The 18,972-nt window shown below is 42.9% G+C and overlaps 1 protein-coding gene across 1 annotated transcript; it reads left to right on the forward strand.

The window, feature by feature from the left end:
* Window positions 1–833: 833 nt before the first annotated feature.
* On the forward strand, window positions 834–18,968 carry LOC117449193 (sodium- and chloride-dependent creatine transporter 1). Its single transcript, XM_034086664.2, has 14 exons — window positions 834–1,675; window positions 2,920–3,216; window positions 7,651–7,782; window positions 7,889–8,216; window positions 8,518–8,650; window positions 9,922–10,056; window positions 10,178–10,281; window positions 15,485–15,609; window positions 15,733–15,845; window positions 16,548–16,688; window positions 17,056–17,158; window positions 17,247–17,347; window positions 17,431–17,601; window positions 17,816–18,968. Exons 1-14 carry the CDS (start codon window positions 1,645–1,647, stop codon window positions 17,942–17,944), a joined length of 2,043 nt encoding a protein of 680 aa, XP_033942555.1. The 5' UTR covers window positions 834–1,644; the 3' UTR covers window positions 17,945–18,968.
* The last annotated feature ends 4 nt before the right edge of the window (window positions 18,969–18,972 follow it).

Genomic DNA, 18,972 nt, shown 5'->3' on the forward strand with positions numbered 1-18,972 from the left:
GGGACCAACCCCAAGGGGGGGTTTAGGGTTTTAAAAGAAACCCCGCAGAGATCCAAAAATGGATGGAGAAGTAATTACAAAACGGTTTATAAAACCAAAAGGTTATTCCTCATATTTCTAAAATGTTCTAATCTAATTCAGGGTTATACCAACTCAGCTCCAAGCAACCAGACGTAGCAACCAGTCAGAACCTTCTCTAAGGTCTCCCCGCCCCCAACCTACTAATCATAAAAAACTGAAACCCCATAAAACCCCAATAATATTAATAACATTTAATAATATTAAAAATAGTATCAATTCTGTGGATAACTAAATAATTAAACAAAAGCCAGAGAGAAAAAGCGAGTTTTAAGTGTTGATTTAAAAAACATCCAAAAGGCCACTCTCTTTCCTTTCATATGTAGCAGAACACCAACTTTGTGGTGTTGAGTCTCTTAGTTATCCCCTGTAGATATGTAGTCTTTTGTTCCCTCTTTGTAGTAATTTTGTGTTTTTTTTTAAAGTTGCTAGCTTCTCTTTGTATTTGCTTTGCATATCTTGTTGGTTGTTTTGTGTCTCTGTATGGCATTTGTGTGTGACTTTCTGGTTTGCATATGTTATTGCTAGGCTATGTGTCTCTTTAGATTTACATTTAGAAGGTTAATGCAAAAGGATCCCCCTTACACTTAGAGACCTTGTGGCTATGCAAGCTCATATATCCAGCTAATTTAAGTGAAGATTATAGCTACATAGTTCCAGGAGATCGGCCTAACTGTTAACTACGTGATAAGAGGTGAAGAAAAAAATAGGCCTATAACATGTTTGCTAAAGTTACAGTTTATGTGTTTGCGGTCCATCTTGAACCCCTGGTTGCACCTTGGGCTCCTACCCCAAGTTGCAAAACATCCTTGCGACGCCGTCACGAGCTATGGAGAAAATAAGCAGTGTAAAACCACTCCAGACGGCGCTTGTAAGGGGCGTGTATGTGCAGTTATTTGTGTGATTTCAGGTCAAGGACGTATGCAGTGTAATAAACCCATCCTTGTGACTCCTCTCATTCTGACGGAGTGCTGCTGCTGATGCTGTGCGCACCGCACTCTGCTGGCTTCAGCCAATCACGTCAGCCGGCGGCGCGGGGGGCGGGGAGTGTGGGGAGCGTCCGTCACAGCTAACTGACCAGGGAACAGATCGCATTCTTCCTCCGTCGAAACAGCCGCATTATGAACAGGTTCATGCACATCTGACTGGACCGTTCAATCCAAGAAAGCGTCAACTCAAGGCCCGGTATCATTTTCATTTAACCGTTATCCATGAGATTCTTCAGGCTTACCTTCAAGTGCTTCGTCGACTGCTTTTGAATCTCCTTTGTCAACGGCTGAACTGACCGCGGCGCCTTGTGAAATTTTCCATCTCTCAGCTGAGGGGTCCTAACCTGTGTTGATCACAAAAACTGCGATTTTTGATGTTCAATAAGGTGAAATAACAAACCCAGTAAATCAAAAAGACAACCAGGGCACTGCGTACCAAGGCTGCATCTCCCTGTGCCTCTGTGACACCAACGGGGTCCCTGTTAGCCAGGCGCATTTATCAAACTTCACCAGCCCCTGGCTCTAACATCAGCTTAAAAAGAAGAAGAGATCTATTTTTGTGTCGATACCGAATAACATGTCACCAGAGTTAGAGGAGAACAGCCAAGGTGAGTATGATGTGTGACCTCCACTGCCTAATAATGACTGATTATTTGCCGTATGATTCAACCTAGGACATAGACCACATGCTGATGAATTGGAGCATGCTTGCCTCAGTTGCTGTTTAGTGGATGAGAGCAGACCCACACACCAACCTGCGCCTAACCTGCCTCTGTCTGGATTCATCACAGCACACATACACTTCATCTCAAAATAAACTTTCCACCACAGCTGACTCAACTGCACAGAAGTCCTTTCAAAGCTAGATATGGTGTTGCACAGGTGTCAGTTATGGTGAAGCAGAAGATTGTTATTCTTCAAACTAATCATTGACACGTTTTACATGAGTATCATGAGAGCATCTTCATTTAGTAAAATGACCCAAGTACACAAAGCAGTCTGCTTCCAAGGAGAAGTGAGTATTTATTTAGGGTTTATCATCTTTATATAAACTTATAAATGCCCAATAACTAAATGTGTATTTTTAACCTTAACTAGGCATTTGTTTTGATTTAAATAATGACATACTGTGTGAAGGTATACCTCACACAAGTGATGTTAAACCACAGGTATCCTCTTATGAAGTTGCTCTATAAATGCTGACGTCTCTTACCTTCCCCACTCTTTTCCCCTCCTCTGTTCATACACCCCCTCAAACTGCTCTGATCTGGATTCAGCTGCTTGCTTTGCATCCAGCACAGAGCAGCTGATGATGATGTTCAGAATGGCACTAATGAAGCGACACATTTCTTTTGTTTGTGTTGAGAGTGGGCATGTGGAATAGATACAATAACAGTGACAGAGGATCTTAAAATCTACCTTGAACCGGCTCTGCTGTGTTGTACTGCAGCACACCAATCACTCTGTAAGACATGCACATCAGGGGAAGGCTCAATGATGACAATACACGTCAGTGCAACACGATTTTAGCCCAAATGCTAATTGTGTGGAGGCAGTTAACAAAATACATGATACATTAGATCCTAATGAAGGTTGTACACTCAGCATGGCTATGGTTGTAGTGCAGCTTTATTACATGAATGAAAAACGTGCAGTCTCACTCTTCCATTCAGTGCAAGTCTAGCATAGGAGACTGTGGTTGATCTAGCATGTGATGTGAATTTATGAATGTGTATATTTAACACTCAGTCATACTCAATTCTGTATCTGTTTTAAGTTATTCTCCTTCATTACTGTCCTTCTATTGGCAATCTGTTTTATCTGACCATTGTATATCTTTTTTTCTGTCCAGGTGAAATAAGTCTCCCCCAATTGGAGGCAGGGACCCTCTCCGAGGAGGAGGGCGGGGGGTCAGCTCGCCCCCTGGTGCCTGTGTCCGGAGCTGACCCAGGGTGTGGTGAGGGCGGAGGAGCTGGCCCATTGCATACGCAGGATGGGTCTGGGACTGGAAATGGGGCTGTAGCAGTACCATTTCCAGAGAGAGAAACATGGACCAGACAGATGGACTTCATCATGTCCTGCGTGGGTTTTGCCGTCGGCTTGGGCAACGTGTGGCGGTTCCCTTACCTCTGCTACAAGAACGGAGGAGGTAAGCTTCAAGAGCACAGTGTATTTAATACAGGCATCTGCTTTATGCACACACACACACACACACACACACACACACACACACACACACACACACACACACACACACACACACACACACACACACACACACACACACACACACACACACACACACACACACATGAACACACTAGAATGGCTATCAGAGAGATTCTCAGCACACCTCTGCCAAGTTCAATGGTGCATTCACGTGTTGAGAGGTCGTACTATGGTAACAACATGGATGCCAAAGAAAACAAGTGTTGTACTTTCTGGCTTAGAGCAAATGCCCAACCTCGCAACCAGTTTTCTGGATTTTTTTGCTATCCCTTATCTATTTCCAGCAAATGTTCTGAAAATCTGCTCATGATCACCTAAAGACTATCCCTTTCAAATGTCTTGTATGTAATTATGAATGATTCATTCTGAAACTACTGAGGGGTTTAAAATGCTAATGTGCAAGAAAAAGGTCTTGGAGTACTTCATATTAAATTGTGAGCTTTTCTTGCATAGCAGTTCTTTTGAACTTGTCGTTCAAAATATTCATACATCTTACCACTCTGCATTCATAACCTTTAGGGTGAACAAAAGTGGGCTACGCAAACAACACTGAGGATCACCTGGAGGAGGCATTTTATTTTTTAAGCTAGCAAATCTCCTTTTCCTATGGTGTTCTCAACAGGGTCTCTTGGTGTTGAATTCCCCTATCCACAAAGAGAGGGTCTGAAACTGAGTGCTGAACTTGTCTTCTAGTTTTAAATGCAGTGTCATTCAGATTCCTTCAGTACTCTTGAAATATAATCAAAAACCTGTTAAAAAGGGAACAAGTTTAGAACTACATTTTTCTAGCAATAATAATATAATAAATTCAAATGTCAAGCATTTAAAATAAGCTTCCCTATTTGAAGAATCGTTTTGATATCAGTTTGAAACAGTTTTGATCAACTCAAATACTGTTGAACACAGAAGACTTTCACTAGCTCAAGTGAAATAAAGGTAAGAGGCAGTTGAGGCCATGTCTGCGTGTAGTTGAGCACGTAGCTGCAGAGCACCGCCTACCCACGTGGTTTCACTTTATGCTTTACATTTGCTTAACAGTGGACTTAGTACAAGTTTCTTTACAGTGTTCCTGCCGCTCTCTCTCTCTCTGGCATACGTGCTATTCGTGCTGTTGCATACCTTTCCCCACACCCTCTCCTTTTTCATGTATGCCAGCTTGTCCAAAAGTAACCTGCACTGACTGCAGATATTAGCCTTGAATTCTCTTATTTCTGCCGGCCCTGCCCACTTTCCTACTTTTTTACAACGTGATTTGTTGAAATCAAATCCAAAGTGCTGCTGTGTTAGTGTGTTAGTCCAGCCCTCCCTCTCTCTAATGTGAGTTAGTCTTGTGACCCGTTGCTCTGATACCCACCTTCTGGTATCGTATAACAATGGCCTGCCTCACACAGTCCACCCCCTGTGCTCCTGCCCAGCACTCATATTGCATACAAAGGTGCTCTCTCCCACTCTTATTCTGATAAGGAGGCTAATGGATGTGTCACACAATAACCGTCCTGTGACCGTGCACGTCCTTTCCTCCCCTCTTAGCGTCAGCACCCGCTTTATCCGCTTCAGCGCTACATTTATGCCTGCGACCAACCCTGGGTACACCTAACACATCAATAATATGAGATAAGCGCCAGGTGTCTTAGCCCGAGCTACTTGTTACTGAAACAAGGACACCGTCTATTGGAGAAAGTAATAGTTGAATGCACTGTAAATGCGTGGAATTCATCTCATGTATTTCTAACTAAGCTGTTATGCCTGATGTGTCGGCACCATTTATGATTAGAGGTGATTTACTTAAGCCTATTAAGGTTGCAGTTCCTCTGTGACTTGGGCCGATATATTGGGGTATGTCAGCACGAGCTTTTTTCCCCAGTCATTCCATTCTCGCCTCCTATTGGATCTCTTTTTCTCTCTCTCACTCTCCCACCCCTTCGCTCCTCACACACTCATGAATGTTTCCTTATATGGCTGCAGCCCTCTGCTCTCAGAGAATGACATAAAGAAAATGATGGACGGAATGAGGCTCAAATAGTCAATCAATAGCACTGTTGTTGCCAACCAGGTGGATGCCTTGGTGTATCATTTTTGTATTTGTTGCTAACACAGCGTTGTTTCACCTCTCTTGTGATGTATCTATCTTTCCCTCCATTCTTCCTAGCCTCTTTCTGCTCTGCGTCATAGCTGGTCATGTGACTCCCTCCCATCTGCGCACTGTTGTGGCATCACCCAGAGTATATTACTATTCAGACCAAATTATTGAGATTGGATTTTGTGAATGAAATGTCTTATGCTGCCCTTTTTCATATATTTTCTTCTGCTGTGTCTTCCTGATCAGAGCAAGCTTCTCCTACAGAATGAGAATTCAAAATGAGATTGTTTATAGAAAACACTGAGTACGAACCCCTTGCCCTTGGCAATCTACTTCTAATCGAAATGAAGTTCTAGATGCCTCAATCAGGGCTAATAACCCGAGCTGGAGTCTATTTTCATTTCCCCATGTCCATTTGATAGTACTTGATCTGCCTGCTCTCCATGCATCTTGCAAGTTCAAGGGCAGCACGTACCAAACATTTCTGTGGAATAGGAGACAGTTATCTGGCTTATACACTTCCAATGTATCTCTTATCTGTGGTCTTGTGTTCTCTGACTTTTGCACTTTTTCATTTATTGCTTCCTCCTGCTCTCAACTGTTCCTTGTTGTGTCGAGTGCTTGGTTTGTTAGAGCCGTGCCGATGTTTGTGCAGCTTGTGTCCTTAAAAACTTTAAACATGACTTTTACCTCAGATTTTTGGCTGTTAAAGCTCTGCTAGTATATTTTTCTTCCAGAGCTGGACATATTTAATGAGCCTGGTTCTTATAGTTAAACAATACAAAACTCAGTATTGATTTTAATATGAAAACTTAAAGTAATGTTAATGAAATGATTATCTCAATCCCAAAGGTTTTCATTACTACTACTTCTTTATTTACATTAACAAACCTCTTTCTCATAATGATTCTCTCTGTGTCTGCCTTTCTGCCTTTGAATTTCACACGTTTTAAATATGTAAAGGAACAGCAACACATTTGAATCTAATGTCAGACAAATTTAATTTACATCAACATCAAATCTAAAGGGACTTATTTAACAAGATGAATCACCCAAAAACACTTGTTATATGCTTACCTTTAACTGTTTGGGTCTGTTTTAAAAATGTTGAAGTTAAATGCATCAATCTGGTGCACTTTGAGCACAAAATGAATGTATGGATACATCTCTCAACACTCTATGAAAGGGAGCTGTATACTTTTCAATAATCCAAACATCTTTAGAATATGATCACAACCAATAACAAATCATTTAAACTTGTGTATTCTTATTTTATGTTACCTATAGTTAGCATTATTTCTTTTTATTTATGCATCACTAATCACTCCCCTTTTAAACTGTTTACTGTCCTATAGTACACATTGGAATGATTTCTTACTTTATTTTGTACAACTAGGCTATATTAAATAGATAAAGGTGTGTTTTCTCTCTGTCTCTGTGTCTCGCTCGCTCACAGAGGCTGTGTGCTCCTCCGTGGCGATGATGGCTTGCGTTAAAAGATAATAATAAACATAGGCCTATTTGTAAAGCGGGGGGACACAAACGGGATTTCGAAAAGTGTCACGGTTAAACTCATTATGAAGCGGTGAGGTGCCGCTCCACATTGTTTTTCTTCCTGACTGCAACGCTGTTGTGTCTGTGTGTGTGAGAGCGTTTCATGAGAGATTTTTACATATGTCTGCAAATGACTTTGGTTTCAGTTGTGTGTGTGTGAGCAGGCTCGGATTGGCCATCTGGAGATTCGGGACTTCCCGTTGGGCCGCTGCCGTTGGTGGGCCGCTGGCTCTGGCATAGGTGGGCGGTGGACTTTCACAGCGCCGGTACCGCATCCGCCGCCGCAAACACCCGCCGTTGCGAGGCTCTGGCGGCTCCGGCAGGTCCGGTGCAGCGGTGCTATGAAAGTCCACCGCCGTTGCGAGTCTCCGGCTGTAATAATCCACTACCGCCCGCGAGGACCCAGGTTCGATTCCGGCCTGAGGCCCAATCTTTTTTTTTTTTTTTTAAATAAATAAAAAAAATCTCCCGTTCATCGCGTCCATTCGCGACCCACCTATCACATCTCTGCGCCCCACCAGTGGGGCGTGCGCCACACTTTGAGAAACGCTGTGTTAATGCATCGCTTGTAGTACATGACAATTAACCATCAGATAAACCGAGCCATTTAACCCTCAGTAAACAATTGCAGTTTGTAGTGTACATAAACACAGATACGTCATATGGTAAAGTGTCTATTATTTGATGGCATGTAATAAAAATGTGTTTTGTGTGTTGCAGGGGTTTTCCTGATCCCTTACTTGCTGATTGTGTTCATCGGAGGGATCCCAGTCTTCTTCCTGGAGATAGCACTGGGACAATTCATGAAGCAGGGAGGGGTCTCTGCCTGGAACATCGCACCCCTCTTCAAAGGTACCTGTGTATGTTAGCATGTCTGACGCACCAAAAACACATTTAATTTCCTCTGACTCATCACAACCTCCTAACAAACCTTCCTCTCTCTCTCTCTCACTGTCAGGTTTGGGCTTGGCCTCAATGGTGATCGTGTTCTTCTGTAACACCTACTACATCATGATTCTCGTGTGGGGCCTCTACTTTCTCTTCCACTCCTTCACCAACGAGCTGCCCTGGGCCACTTGTGGACACCCCTGGAACACCCCCAACTGTACACAGGACTTTCGCCGCTCCTGCTACAACCGCAGTGTCGCGCAGCAGGCTCTGTCCTCATCTTCTGCCAACCTCCTCTCCTCCACCCCCCTGTTGAACCTGTCCACAGCCCAGCTCCTCCTCAGTGGAAACTGCACGGATACTGAGGGCATGCGCTCGCCAGTCATCGAGTTCTGGGAGTATGTTATACCTTGTCTGGGAATTTTCATGGGGTTGAGCAGCAAGTACGCAGTCTTGACTCGAAGCCATTAAGATTGGAATACACTCATCTACTGCCAAATTTAATTTGAGAGGTGTTGACAATGTGTTCATGTGGTTCGCACCCAGCTTCCAGACATCTGATGCTTTTATGTCAGTTACAAAATTGGTCTTCTCTTCAAATGTTCTGGCTTCTATCTGGCATTTATAAAATCCTAATAGGACGATATGTAATTGAACTTGCTGTCACCCTTTTTTATATCTTTGTTTTATTTTTCTTAGACGTAAAGTGCTCCGTCTTTCTGGTGGGCTGGACGAGCCTGGTGACATCAGCTATGAATTGGTGCTTTGTCTCATAGTCACCTGGATCATTGTTTACTTCTGCATGTGGAAAGGAGTTAAATCTACTGGCAAGGTAAAGTGTTTTCTGGCTGTACAATTATATGGCATGTCACTGTTAGGCTTTATGGAGTGCAGATTAGTATTCATTGCTTAATACGTTTACTGTATATGAAACATTACTTGCCACTTTAAGGGGTTATTGAGTGCAGAATGATATTTGCAAGGGCTTTATGTCGAGGTTTAAATAACTGCAGCATTTTTCCCTTTGGCCACAAATCAGCTTTGGTATAGTGAGAGGATCAGTGTCTAGACTGAAAGGCCCAACAACAGTATAACATAAGCACATGTGCATTCTTGAAGGTTGCTAATTGGTGTTGTGCAATATCCAGTGTGATATTTAGGTCAGGCTATAATAATCTTATTGTCTTTTTTTTGTTCTTTTATACTCTTCATACATAATGTTTCAAATGATAGTAGTATAAAAGAGATTATCTCTCGTACTTTTTTACATGTGTGCTCTGAAACATTGTGATAATGAATGCATCTTTATTTAGGAGTATATGGAGACGTCTGTGTTTGCATACTTGTGTCTCCAGAGTAGCCAAAGCTCATAGTGCGAGGGGAAAATAATGAAGGCGATTGAGCCAGCCAGCTGTAAGCCGATTAGTAACTTTCCATGTAGATGTTTGAGAACTGGAAAGGGGCTTTTCTGCGCATGTTCACCGTAGATCAAGGCAAATATGTGCTTTCTCACTACTTTGCTCCTACCATACTGATTTAGCTGGGATTTAATGCTTCTATTAGGTATCAGGGGGCGGCTTTCTTAGCATATTTTGACCAAGAATATCTTCTGGAAAGGTCTGCCAAAAACCCCTGCTATTGCAGGAGGTTTACAAATTGTCTGGCTTTCCATTTACAGGCTACCTTTTCTTCAAAGTAACATGACAGGGCCCATTACACATCTACAGGAAGGACCTAATGGGCTTCTACTTAAGACTTGAGTATTTGCAAAGCAGGTAATTGCTTAATCAAAGTGATAAAACATACTTAGGTGCAGTTACATTGAAACATTTGACCATAGCTGATGAACCATGTTGATAAGCACTAAACTTTTCCAAATAGCCTGTTAAATTCACCATTTAACTGCATCTTGCTATGTACTTGCTTGTAATGTGAGGGGTTTAAATGTTTTATTGGTTAACTGTGGAGTTTCTACTTTCACTTAATTCAAGTTTTAATGCATAACACTCAAACTTCACCTCCCCAATCCCAAGTAAACTTTACACATTGGTCCTACAGTATCTAGAAGTGTACTTCACAGCTCTCTTTTTCCATCTCCTCTAGGTTGTTTACTTCACAGCTCTGTTCCCCTACCTGGTTCTGGTCGTACTTTTGGCCCACGGAGTCACTCTACCTGGAGCTTTAGATGGGATTGTTTACTACCTTAAACCAGACTGGTCCAAACTTGGAGAAGCCCAGGTATACCCCCTTTGTACACTTGTATTTTAGTTTTCCTATACAATTGTCTGGAGCAGTATGTTAACATCTAAGAAATATAGTAAACAGACTGTGAAGTATTCTGGTTATTTTGTTGTGACAGGTGTGGATTGATGCAGGCACTCAGATTTTCTTCTCCTATGCCATCGGCCTGGGTGCCCTGACTGCGCTGGGCAGCTACAATCGCTTCCATAACAACTGTTACCAGTGAGTTTATACACAACATAAAATCAGACGCGCATGTCACTGGAAGGAGGCCCGACATCAGCATCAGACAGTGTCCTGCACTTAAAGAGCCTGTGACAGCATCCCAACAACTGTTGTGCAATGAAATATTGGGCTACTAGTCATCTCGAACCGTCAGTTTAAAAAAGAAAAAGCGATACCGTTCTGTTAAATATCAATAATTTCGAACATCGCGGGGAAATTCCTTCGACTCATTTTGAAGTTTTGGGGGAAGCCGGAAGTGACGTCAATGCGGGAACGCTTCGAGAGCCAAACACGGACAAAGTGTGTTGTTATGCGTAGAAATGGTGAATTACTGAGATTAGGCACGTTAATAACGTTTTAATGAAGTTGACTACAGTATATTCATATTTGTCAGTGCTTTCATGTCAATTCGGCGAACATAAACATAAATGATCGTGGTGAAGATGATGATTACATTAGGATTACAAATCGGGAGTGAGAGCTGCTGAATTTCCTCCCGTCGGATGTGATATAAAAACAAATCGATTATTTTTGTGGTTGTAAACTCAAGTGGATGAAACTACATTTATTAGTGCTTTCATGTCAATTCGGCGAACATATGATACATTAAATGATCGTGAGGATGATGATGATTAAAAATCGTTTGTTTGAGCCAACCGATGCTTTTTGTAGTTGTAGTACACCAACAACATGGATTAAACGTGTGTTTTTTTTACCACAATGTTGGGGAAATTAATGGATAAAATGCACGGATTATTATTATTATTATTCCCACTCCGATCGGGACACTAGGTCCACCGTTTCCCCGCAGCGAGGCTCCCCCCGTTGACAGTTTACGTGGGCTGGGTGCAGTGGCGGACTGGCCATCGGGACGAATCCCGATGGGCCGGTACCGAAGTGGGCCGGTCGGATAAGTAACTAGCACATCCCCCATAGGCGGCGCGTGAGGCTCAGGTTTGAGAAGGCTAAATAACTTCTTTTACCTGACGCTGCCCGCCTCCGGCGTCTATAGAAAAGAGATCAACTCAGTGTGCGGAGTTTAAATCTCTCAAGTCATATTACAGGATAAAGGAAATACAGTTTAAACTGCCATGCAGAGAAGACGCCGACGTGTCGCACTTATCATTCATATTACATCATCAATCAGATCATCGATCAGATAATATCATAATATATCATATATCTCCTTATCTGAGTCAGCTTGCAGCCTCATCTGGCCGTGCAACACTCACAGTGTCACAGACTGGATGCAGAAGTATTATTTAACACATTATGTTGACGAAACACTCGAGACAAATGTAATTAAAGTCAGATCCACTCGTGTCTTAGACGTGAACGCGCTCTCAGCTGGAGAGAGAAACCCTAGCTTGATTTACCGAGTTGATAACCAGCGTCGTAGGACCGCTTAGCGAGATCTCGTTTGTTAGTTTGTTGTTGTTAGTTTGTTTGTTACTCAAACATATCCAGGGTCTGTTGAACTGGCTTCGTAGTACAGGGCACAGGTGGCTAGCAGCGCTAATGTCAAAGACACAGACATTATACATTATATTTGTATTTTACCAGGATGCAGTGACACAAATATGTACATATTTACATTTACTATCTACAGCACCCGCCGCCCCTGACATCCCCCACTCCCCCCGTTGACAATTTACTAGCGGTACCGAAGTGGGCCGGTCGAGAGTCCCGGGATGATTTGTAGTCCCATTCCACCACTGGCTACATGACCATATGATCGCCCATATTGACGCACCTCATTCCTAAACTTCTAACAGATACAACATAAACCGATCCTTCAGCCTCATATGAGCTCTCAGACACGTTCAACATTAACCTGTCATCGCTGTCTGAGCTTGCTGCTGTGTGCGCCGTCGTGCGTTTACATCTGACTGTATATATATAAAGGTTTACATGCAGATGCTGGGATCCTGGACGGTGCAGCTGGAGCGCTGTGCCCGCAATGACGTCACCCATCATTTGGCGGGACTTGAAGAATCCGCGAGAAGATCCAGAAAATGGTCAACATTGAAGGCAGATTAATGGTTATCAAAGTACAAATATCCAAAATCAGTTCAGTAACGGTTTTCAAGGGGACAATATGTACTCAAATTGATGGGTTTGGATGATGGGGGAAAACCGTGTCACAGGCTCTTTAATGTGCACTCCATTTCTTTCATAACAGACATTCTTCTGTCTATCTTTACTTACAATCGCATGAAGTATAAAAACATTGGTTCCTTTTCTCCTAAAAATAAATGGCTACCGAGAACAACCATTAGCCTTGAATACCCTGCTCTGTATGAGTGTACCAGGAATGATGATAAAAGGCCCAAAGACTCCATAGCACATTAATAGCATTTCAGATGTAGAGTACTTTCCCTTCATGATCAAAATAGAAGTGATTACACAGCCAGGAAGAATAATAGCAATGTCTTTATAATAATAATAATACATTTAATTGATATAGCGCTTCTCATCTGCCAAGACAAATCTCGAAGCGCTTCACAACAAAGGACACTGATAACATTTGAGAGATTACAAATTAAAATAAATAAAAGTCGGAGATAGCGATAAAAATGGCAGTACTCCAGGTGTACCATGCTCAAAGTTTATTGGAAGGCCTGCCGAAAGAAGAGGGTCTTAAGGTCGGTTTTGAAGACCTCGGTGGAAGGGGCAGATCTCAGCTGATCTGGGAGGGAGTTCCAGAGACGCGGGGCGAATTAGCAGAAGGCTCGGTCTCCCATTGTCCGGAGACGTGTGCGGGGATGTAAAGATGCTTTGAATGTGTAACAAGCTCAGATATGTAAACATATCATGGCTGTTAGGAGGTCTTGAGCCCCGTAGCAGAATTAGGGATTTTTTCTGTAGATCAGCACTTGCTTGCTTATGTGGAATGCCCATACTAGGAGGAGCCTCTTGAATATCCTACCATCTCACATTTGCTCAACCCTGACCTTAATTGGAAGTCAAAAGATGAGTTCAGATTCTGAGGCATGTTTGCTCAGCTCAGTTTCTCACAGACACATGGAGTAGCCCAGGAATAGCTGGTGAGATGTGTATATAAAGTACATTTACTTGGTTTCAGTACAACATTTTTTGACTTGTTTACTTGCTTTAAAACCACATCGTTTGATTACATGCGGGTATTTTTAGCCATGCTACCAATTTGGATGCCGGGGTAATAATGTCAATCAGCTAGTCCAAGACTTTGGTTCAGGGTGAAATATCTTGAAGCACTGGATAGATTGACATTAATATTGATACATTAGCAGTCTTAACATGACTAATGTTAGTGAAGCATGCTAAACTATGAGACAATGTTTATCTTACATGCTTAACTTCAAATATTCATGTTGCATGCCAGAATGTTAAATGACATACATAACATGCTAAACATCACATAATAATAATAATAATAATAATAAATTATATTTATATAGCGCTTTTCTGGAACTCAAAAATGCTTTACAGTATGAGGGAGAGTAGACAAACAAGGACAGGCAAAAACAACAAAAAGAAATAAATAAAAATAGTGTTGACACAGTTGGTAATATGTGCACAATACAAAAAGTACCCGGTACACTAATGAAATAGTACCTCTACATGGAGCATTCAGATCAAAGTCGAGGTGACCTTAAAGGGCTTAAAGTGTGCTGCTTCAGAATTGCTTGGCGGATTGTCAAATAGTTTTGGAAACCCTCTATTCACATCCCTTTGATTAAAGGCTTTAACTCCAACTTGTGTTCCTGGTGGTGTGTAATGAACATTGCCGCCTCATAGGGCTCCCAGTGGGGCTATTGACTTGTTTAATTGTTGTGCTTATAAACACAAACACTCACTCTCCCTTGTTTTGATTATTCACATTGGAGCGCTGTTTCAGATTGAGAGGCTGTATTGAGCGTAGACTGAGTGGAGGTTGTTCCCCCACACAGCTGCTACAGCGTCATAATAACAATCGTGGTGCAACTGTTGTTTATACATTCTTCATATCAGAAAGGATTCTTGGCCGGTGTTGCTAGATAAACTTCACTTGTCAGGATAAACAGAAGGTCATTCCTCGCTATGTATACCGGATAAGAGGGATGCTGTTCACTTCGTAGAATTACATCTCCAACATAATTGAATTATACATGCATGCACCTTATCATTTGAAGCTCACATCAACAACATCACTCGATCTGCCTACTTCCACCTCCGCAATATTAACCGCCTCCGCCCGTCACTCACACCCAACAGCACCGCCATCCTCGTCCACGCCCTTGTTACGTCCCGTATCGATTATTGCAACTCCATCCTCTCTGGTCTTCCTCAGAAATCCCTACGTAAGCTCCAACAGGTCCAAAACTCAGCCGCCCGTATCATCACCAGAACTCCTTTCATTAATCATATCACTCCGGTTCTCCAACAACTCCATTGGCTCCCCGTTAAGCAGCACATAGACTTTAAAGTGCTGCTCCTCACCTTCAAGGCCCTTCACACTCTTGCACCTCCATATCTCTCTGAGCTCCTTCACATCTACACTCCCTCTCGTACTCTCCGATCCTCCTCTGCCTTCCAGCTCATTGTACCTTCTGCCCGCCTGATCACCATGGGGTCACGAGCCTTCAGCCACTCTGCCCCCCGTCTCTGGAACTCTCTCCCACAAGACATCCGCAATATGGACTCACTCCCAACCTTCAAATCCAGCCTGAAAACACACCTTTTTAAACTGGCATATTCCATTTCTTAATCTCTGCTAAACTGATTGTTGTTTTTAATTTTTTAAGTCTTGTATTACTGTGTGCTCTTCTTTAATTATGCTCTGTAAGGTGTCCTTGAGAGTTTTGAAAGGCGCCCATAAATAAAATGCATTATTATTATTATTATTATTATTATGCATTATCATAATGTTAGACATATGTAGCAAGAAGTGCAAAGGGGGTTTCCATGTACTCTCTCCCCCCTTTAGAGACAGACTCATTGACTTCTTTGCTGTCTGGTCTCTACCTACCTTCCACAAAGACAACAGTAGCTTTTAGAGGAATTGCTATTGATCCCCTGTTCTCCTCTCAGCCCATCTCACCTGTTGCCAATATTTGTCTTGAGTATGTTATGCGAGTCTCTGGTTACAGCATATTATAATTCTTTGCTCACAATGTCTGTCTCTCTGTTCTGTTTCCCGTCTTCCTTTATCTTTCGTACTCTCCATATTTCTCTGTAGGGATGCCTTCTTGCTGGCCATGATAAATAGTGGTACGAGTTTCTTTGCTGGCTTTGTGGTGTTTTCTGTGCTGGGCTTCATGGCCGCAGAGCAAGGAGTGGACATCAGTAAAGTAGCTGAGAGTGGTAAGAATACCGTTTCCCTGTGATCTTGCTGCCTAATAACCCAATTCAATGAGCTGAGTATTGACAGTTCGAGCTATATGCCCTTGACACCTTATGCTTCTGACTCTCTCTGTTAACGTGCAGGTCCAGGCCTGGCGTTTATAGCCTACCCCAAGGCTGTGACTCTAATGCCTCTGGCGCCAGTTTGGGCAGCACTTTTCTTCTTTATGTTGCTTGTACTGGGCTTGGACAGCCAGGTAATAACAATTTCTGATTCTTCATATACACTTTAGAAGGATTGGGATAACCACTTGGCTTAGAGGAACTGTAAGTGATTATTTATTTTGCTGTCTTTTTAAATCCCTCGCATATTAGTGCGAATAGATAGCTAATCTACATTTCTTTCACTTTCCCTCACTGACTCTTACAAGTGCAACACAAGCAGTCTAGACCCATCACGTCCAGTTTGAGCATTGCATTTCTTAGCAGCCTGTTTGTGTGCCTACATCCATTGTTTTACAGCCCAGAGATTTGTCAATGAGCTTCTGTATGATTCACACAGAGAGCGTCTGTCTACTCTCCCATCCATCCATCCATTTACTCCTAGTTTCCATTCCTCCTTTCCATTCCATCCATCGCTCTGCCTTTCCTGCCATAGCCACGTTAGCCATGCATATGCTGCTGTTTCAAGTAAATGATGTAAAACAATAGCCAAGTGGCCGTCTTACTGTAATTCTAAGGGTTTGAAAATATGTTTCAGCAAAGATACAAGTAAGCGATTTGTGCATAAGGGGACTGAGGAGGGGTGTCTGGGTTTTTCCAAAAGTATCACCTAAAGAACACACAAAGATTATGTTCACATCCCCCACTAACTTCCCTATTTTATCTTTGTGTCTCTCTTTCTCTCACTCAAAATGTCCCTGTCTTGTTCTCTCTGCCCTTTCTGTACTCTATTTCAGTTTGTAGGGGTAGAGGGTTTGATAACGGGAATTATGGACATGCTTCCGCCTAAATCTGCCATGGGCTCCCTGCGGCGAGAGGTGGTAGCGGCCATCTGCTGCGTCATCTGCTTCTTGATCGACATATCCATGGTCACTGAGGTACGGTTGGGATTTCCTTGACTTCTTGACCTTAGATATTTCATTCTTTAGCATTAGGCAGGTTGTCATTTTGAGTTTGTCATATTAATATACATATCAGATTATTATAACACAACATCCTTCTAGGCAAAATACAATCCAATGTAGAAATTAAATGAAAGTCCAGTCTCTTGCCTGATCTTGAGATTATTTTTGCTACTGTACCAAAAGATTATTTAAATGTTTCTGTAAAAAAAAACTAATGCTCCGCACAGGAGCCATTGCCAGGAATGAACTTGGATGAAAGTCTAAACAGTGGAGACAAGGCTAGAAATAGGTCATAAAGTATTAACAAGATGGCTTTGACTGCGCTCTTTGTTTCTGGCAGGGAGGGATGTATGTCTTCCAGCTGTTTGACTACTACTCTGCCAGTGGCATCACTCTGCTGTGGCAGGCCTTCTGGGAGTGTGTGGTGATTGCTTGGGTCTATGGTGAGATAGTGCCACACAATTACAATACAAGAACGCAAACCGCTCAAACCAACAAACTATCACAACATCCTGATGTCATTTCTGTCAGGCGCGGACCGTTTCATGGATGACGTGGCTCGTATGATCGGCTATCAGCCCCTCCCCTACATGAAGTGGTGCTGGTCCTACATCACACCTTTAGTCTGTGTGGTAAGTGCTTCTCTGTTTGTTTTTATACACATTGTACCTTGTCTGTTGCAAACCACTGATATTTCTGCCTTTTTTGATTACAGTCAGTGTTCATTTTCCATGTGGTGAACTACAAACCCCTTACCTACAACACAGTGTACACCTACCCCCTGTGGGGCGAAGTGCTTGGCTGGATATTGGCCCTTTCCTCAATGCTCTGTATCCCGGTCACCGTTCTCTACAAACTACTGCGCTGCAAAGGATCTTTTCGGGAGGTCAGTATGCCTGGATGCAGGCGTGTACACTCTCGCACATTCTCTTGTGCATGCGTTACTGTTTGTAATGAACAGAAATGTCTCCTTGGATACCGCCCATGCTCGCCTGTCTGTTATTTGCTCTGTTGATTTCACCATTGCTCATTAGAGAAGGCTGAAGCATCTGCCCCATAAACAGCTCACTGTCTGTATGCTCTTGTCTTTCTCCATGTAGCGCTGGAAGCACCTAACTACACCCGTTTGGGGCCGACATCACATGGAGTACATGGCCCCAGAGAGCGGGGCCAAACTGCTGCCCCCTGCAGGAACAAAGAGCACGCTTCTCTTTGAAAGTGTCATCTGATGAGCTGAGCCCCACTGAACACAGAGCCAAGCGTTGACGTCAGCACACACCATCTACACAAAATACATGCACACCACACAGGCCTGGTAAGAGCTAAGTGCAGATTGGTTACACATCCTCCACAGTTTGAAACCTGAATGGAGAAGCCCTGGACAAATGGACCAAAGATTAGATGGGAGAAGAACCGAAACACACCCACACCCATACAGTCATCACCACTGAAACACGCCCTGCTCTGCTTTCTGACTCTACCTCGCTGACTCTCCCCGCTCTTTCTGCTCCCGCCTCTGTGCTGTCCCGTCTCGTCTTGTTCTGTAAGTGTGATGTGTCCAGTGTAGCTGCGATATCTTCCCTGTCTGTCCCTGTCTGTCATCCGTCCCTGTGTCATGCCATTTTGTGATGAGCAGAGACCTAAAAATACTTTAAAAATATTCTAATCGAAAGATCTACTGCTGATGTGCCATGGTCTGTATGTGTGTGTGTGTGTGTGTGTGTGTGTGTGTGTGTGTGTGTGTGTGTGTGTGTGTGTGTGTGTGTGTGTGTGTGTGTGTGTGTGTGTGTGTGTGTGTGTGTGTGTGTGTGTGTGTGTGTGTGTGTGTGTGTGTGTGTGTGTGTGTGTGTGTCTGTGTGTCTGTGTGTCTGTGTGTGTTCGGGCGTGTGCATGTATCTCTAAGGGGTGTTTGTTGGACCGTGGCAGGGGTGTCTTGATTTACATTGGACATTGTCTTTGGCCAAAGTTTGCTGCAACAGCTTCCATTTGTAAAAAAGAAAAGAAAATTATAGTTATCAAAAAGAGACCATCACCACTTCCAGCTATGTGTTATGAGCTAACTTAAGTATCCAGTGTATTGTAGGGTCTGTGAATCAGTGTTAACAATATTTCGAGGGGATGATTATCAGTATTTCCACCTTAAGAGAAGGAGAGAAATGTAAACCTGAATTGTGCAGAGAGCAGGAGAATGTGTTGTGGGGAGGGGAAAGAGCCTTGATGTGAGGAAGGGAGCAATAAATGACCAGATAAAGACGGA

This window comes from Pseudochaenichthys georgianus, chromosome 7 (assembly GCF_902827115.2).
Source record: "Pseudochaenichthys georgianus chromosome 7, fPseGeo1.2, whole genome shotgun sequence".
Lineage (NCBI taxonomy): Eukaryota > Metazoa > Chordata > Actinopteri > Perciformes > Channichthyidae > Pseudochaenichthys > Pseudochaenichthys georgianus.

Bases quoted from the DNA above. Each gene is read 5' to 3' on its own strand.
- LOC117449193 (XM_034086664.2), top strand. From the start codon at position 1,645: ATGTCACCAGAGTTAGAGGAGAACAGCCAAG. The intron at 15,610-15,732 runs GTAAGAATACCG...GTTAACGTGCAG, and splicing joins CAGTAAAGTAGCTGAGAGTG to GTCCAGGCCTGGCGTTTATA. The intron at 15,846-16,547 runs GTAATAACAATT...ACTCTATTTCAG, and splicing joins TACTGGGCTTGGACAGCCAG to TTTGTAGGGGTAGAGGGTTT.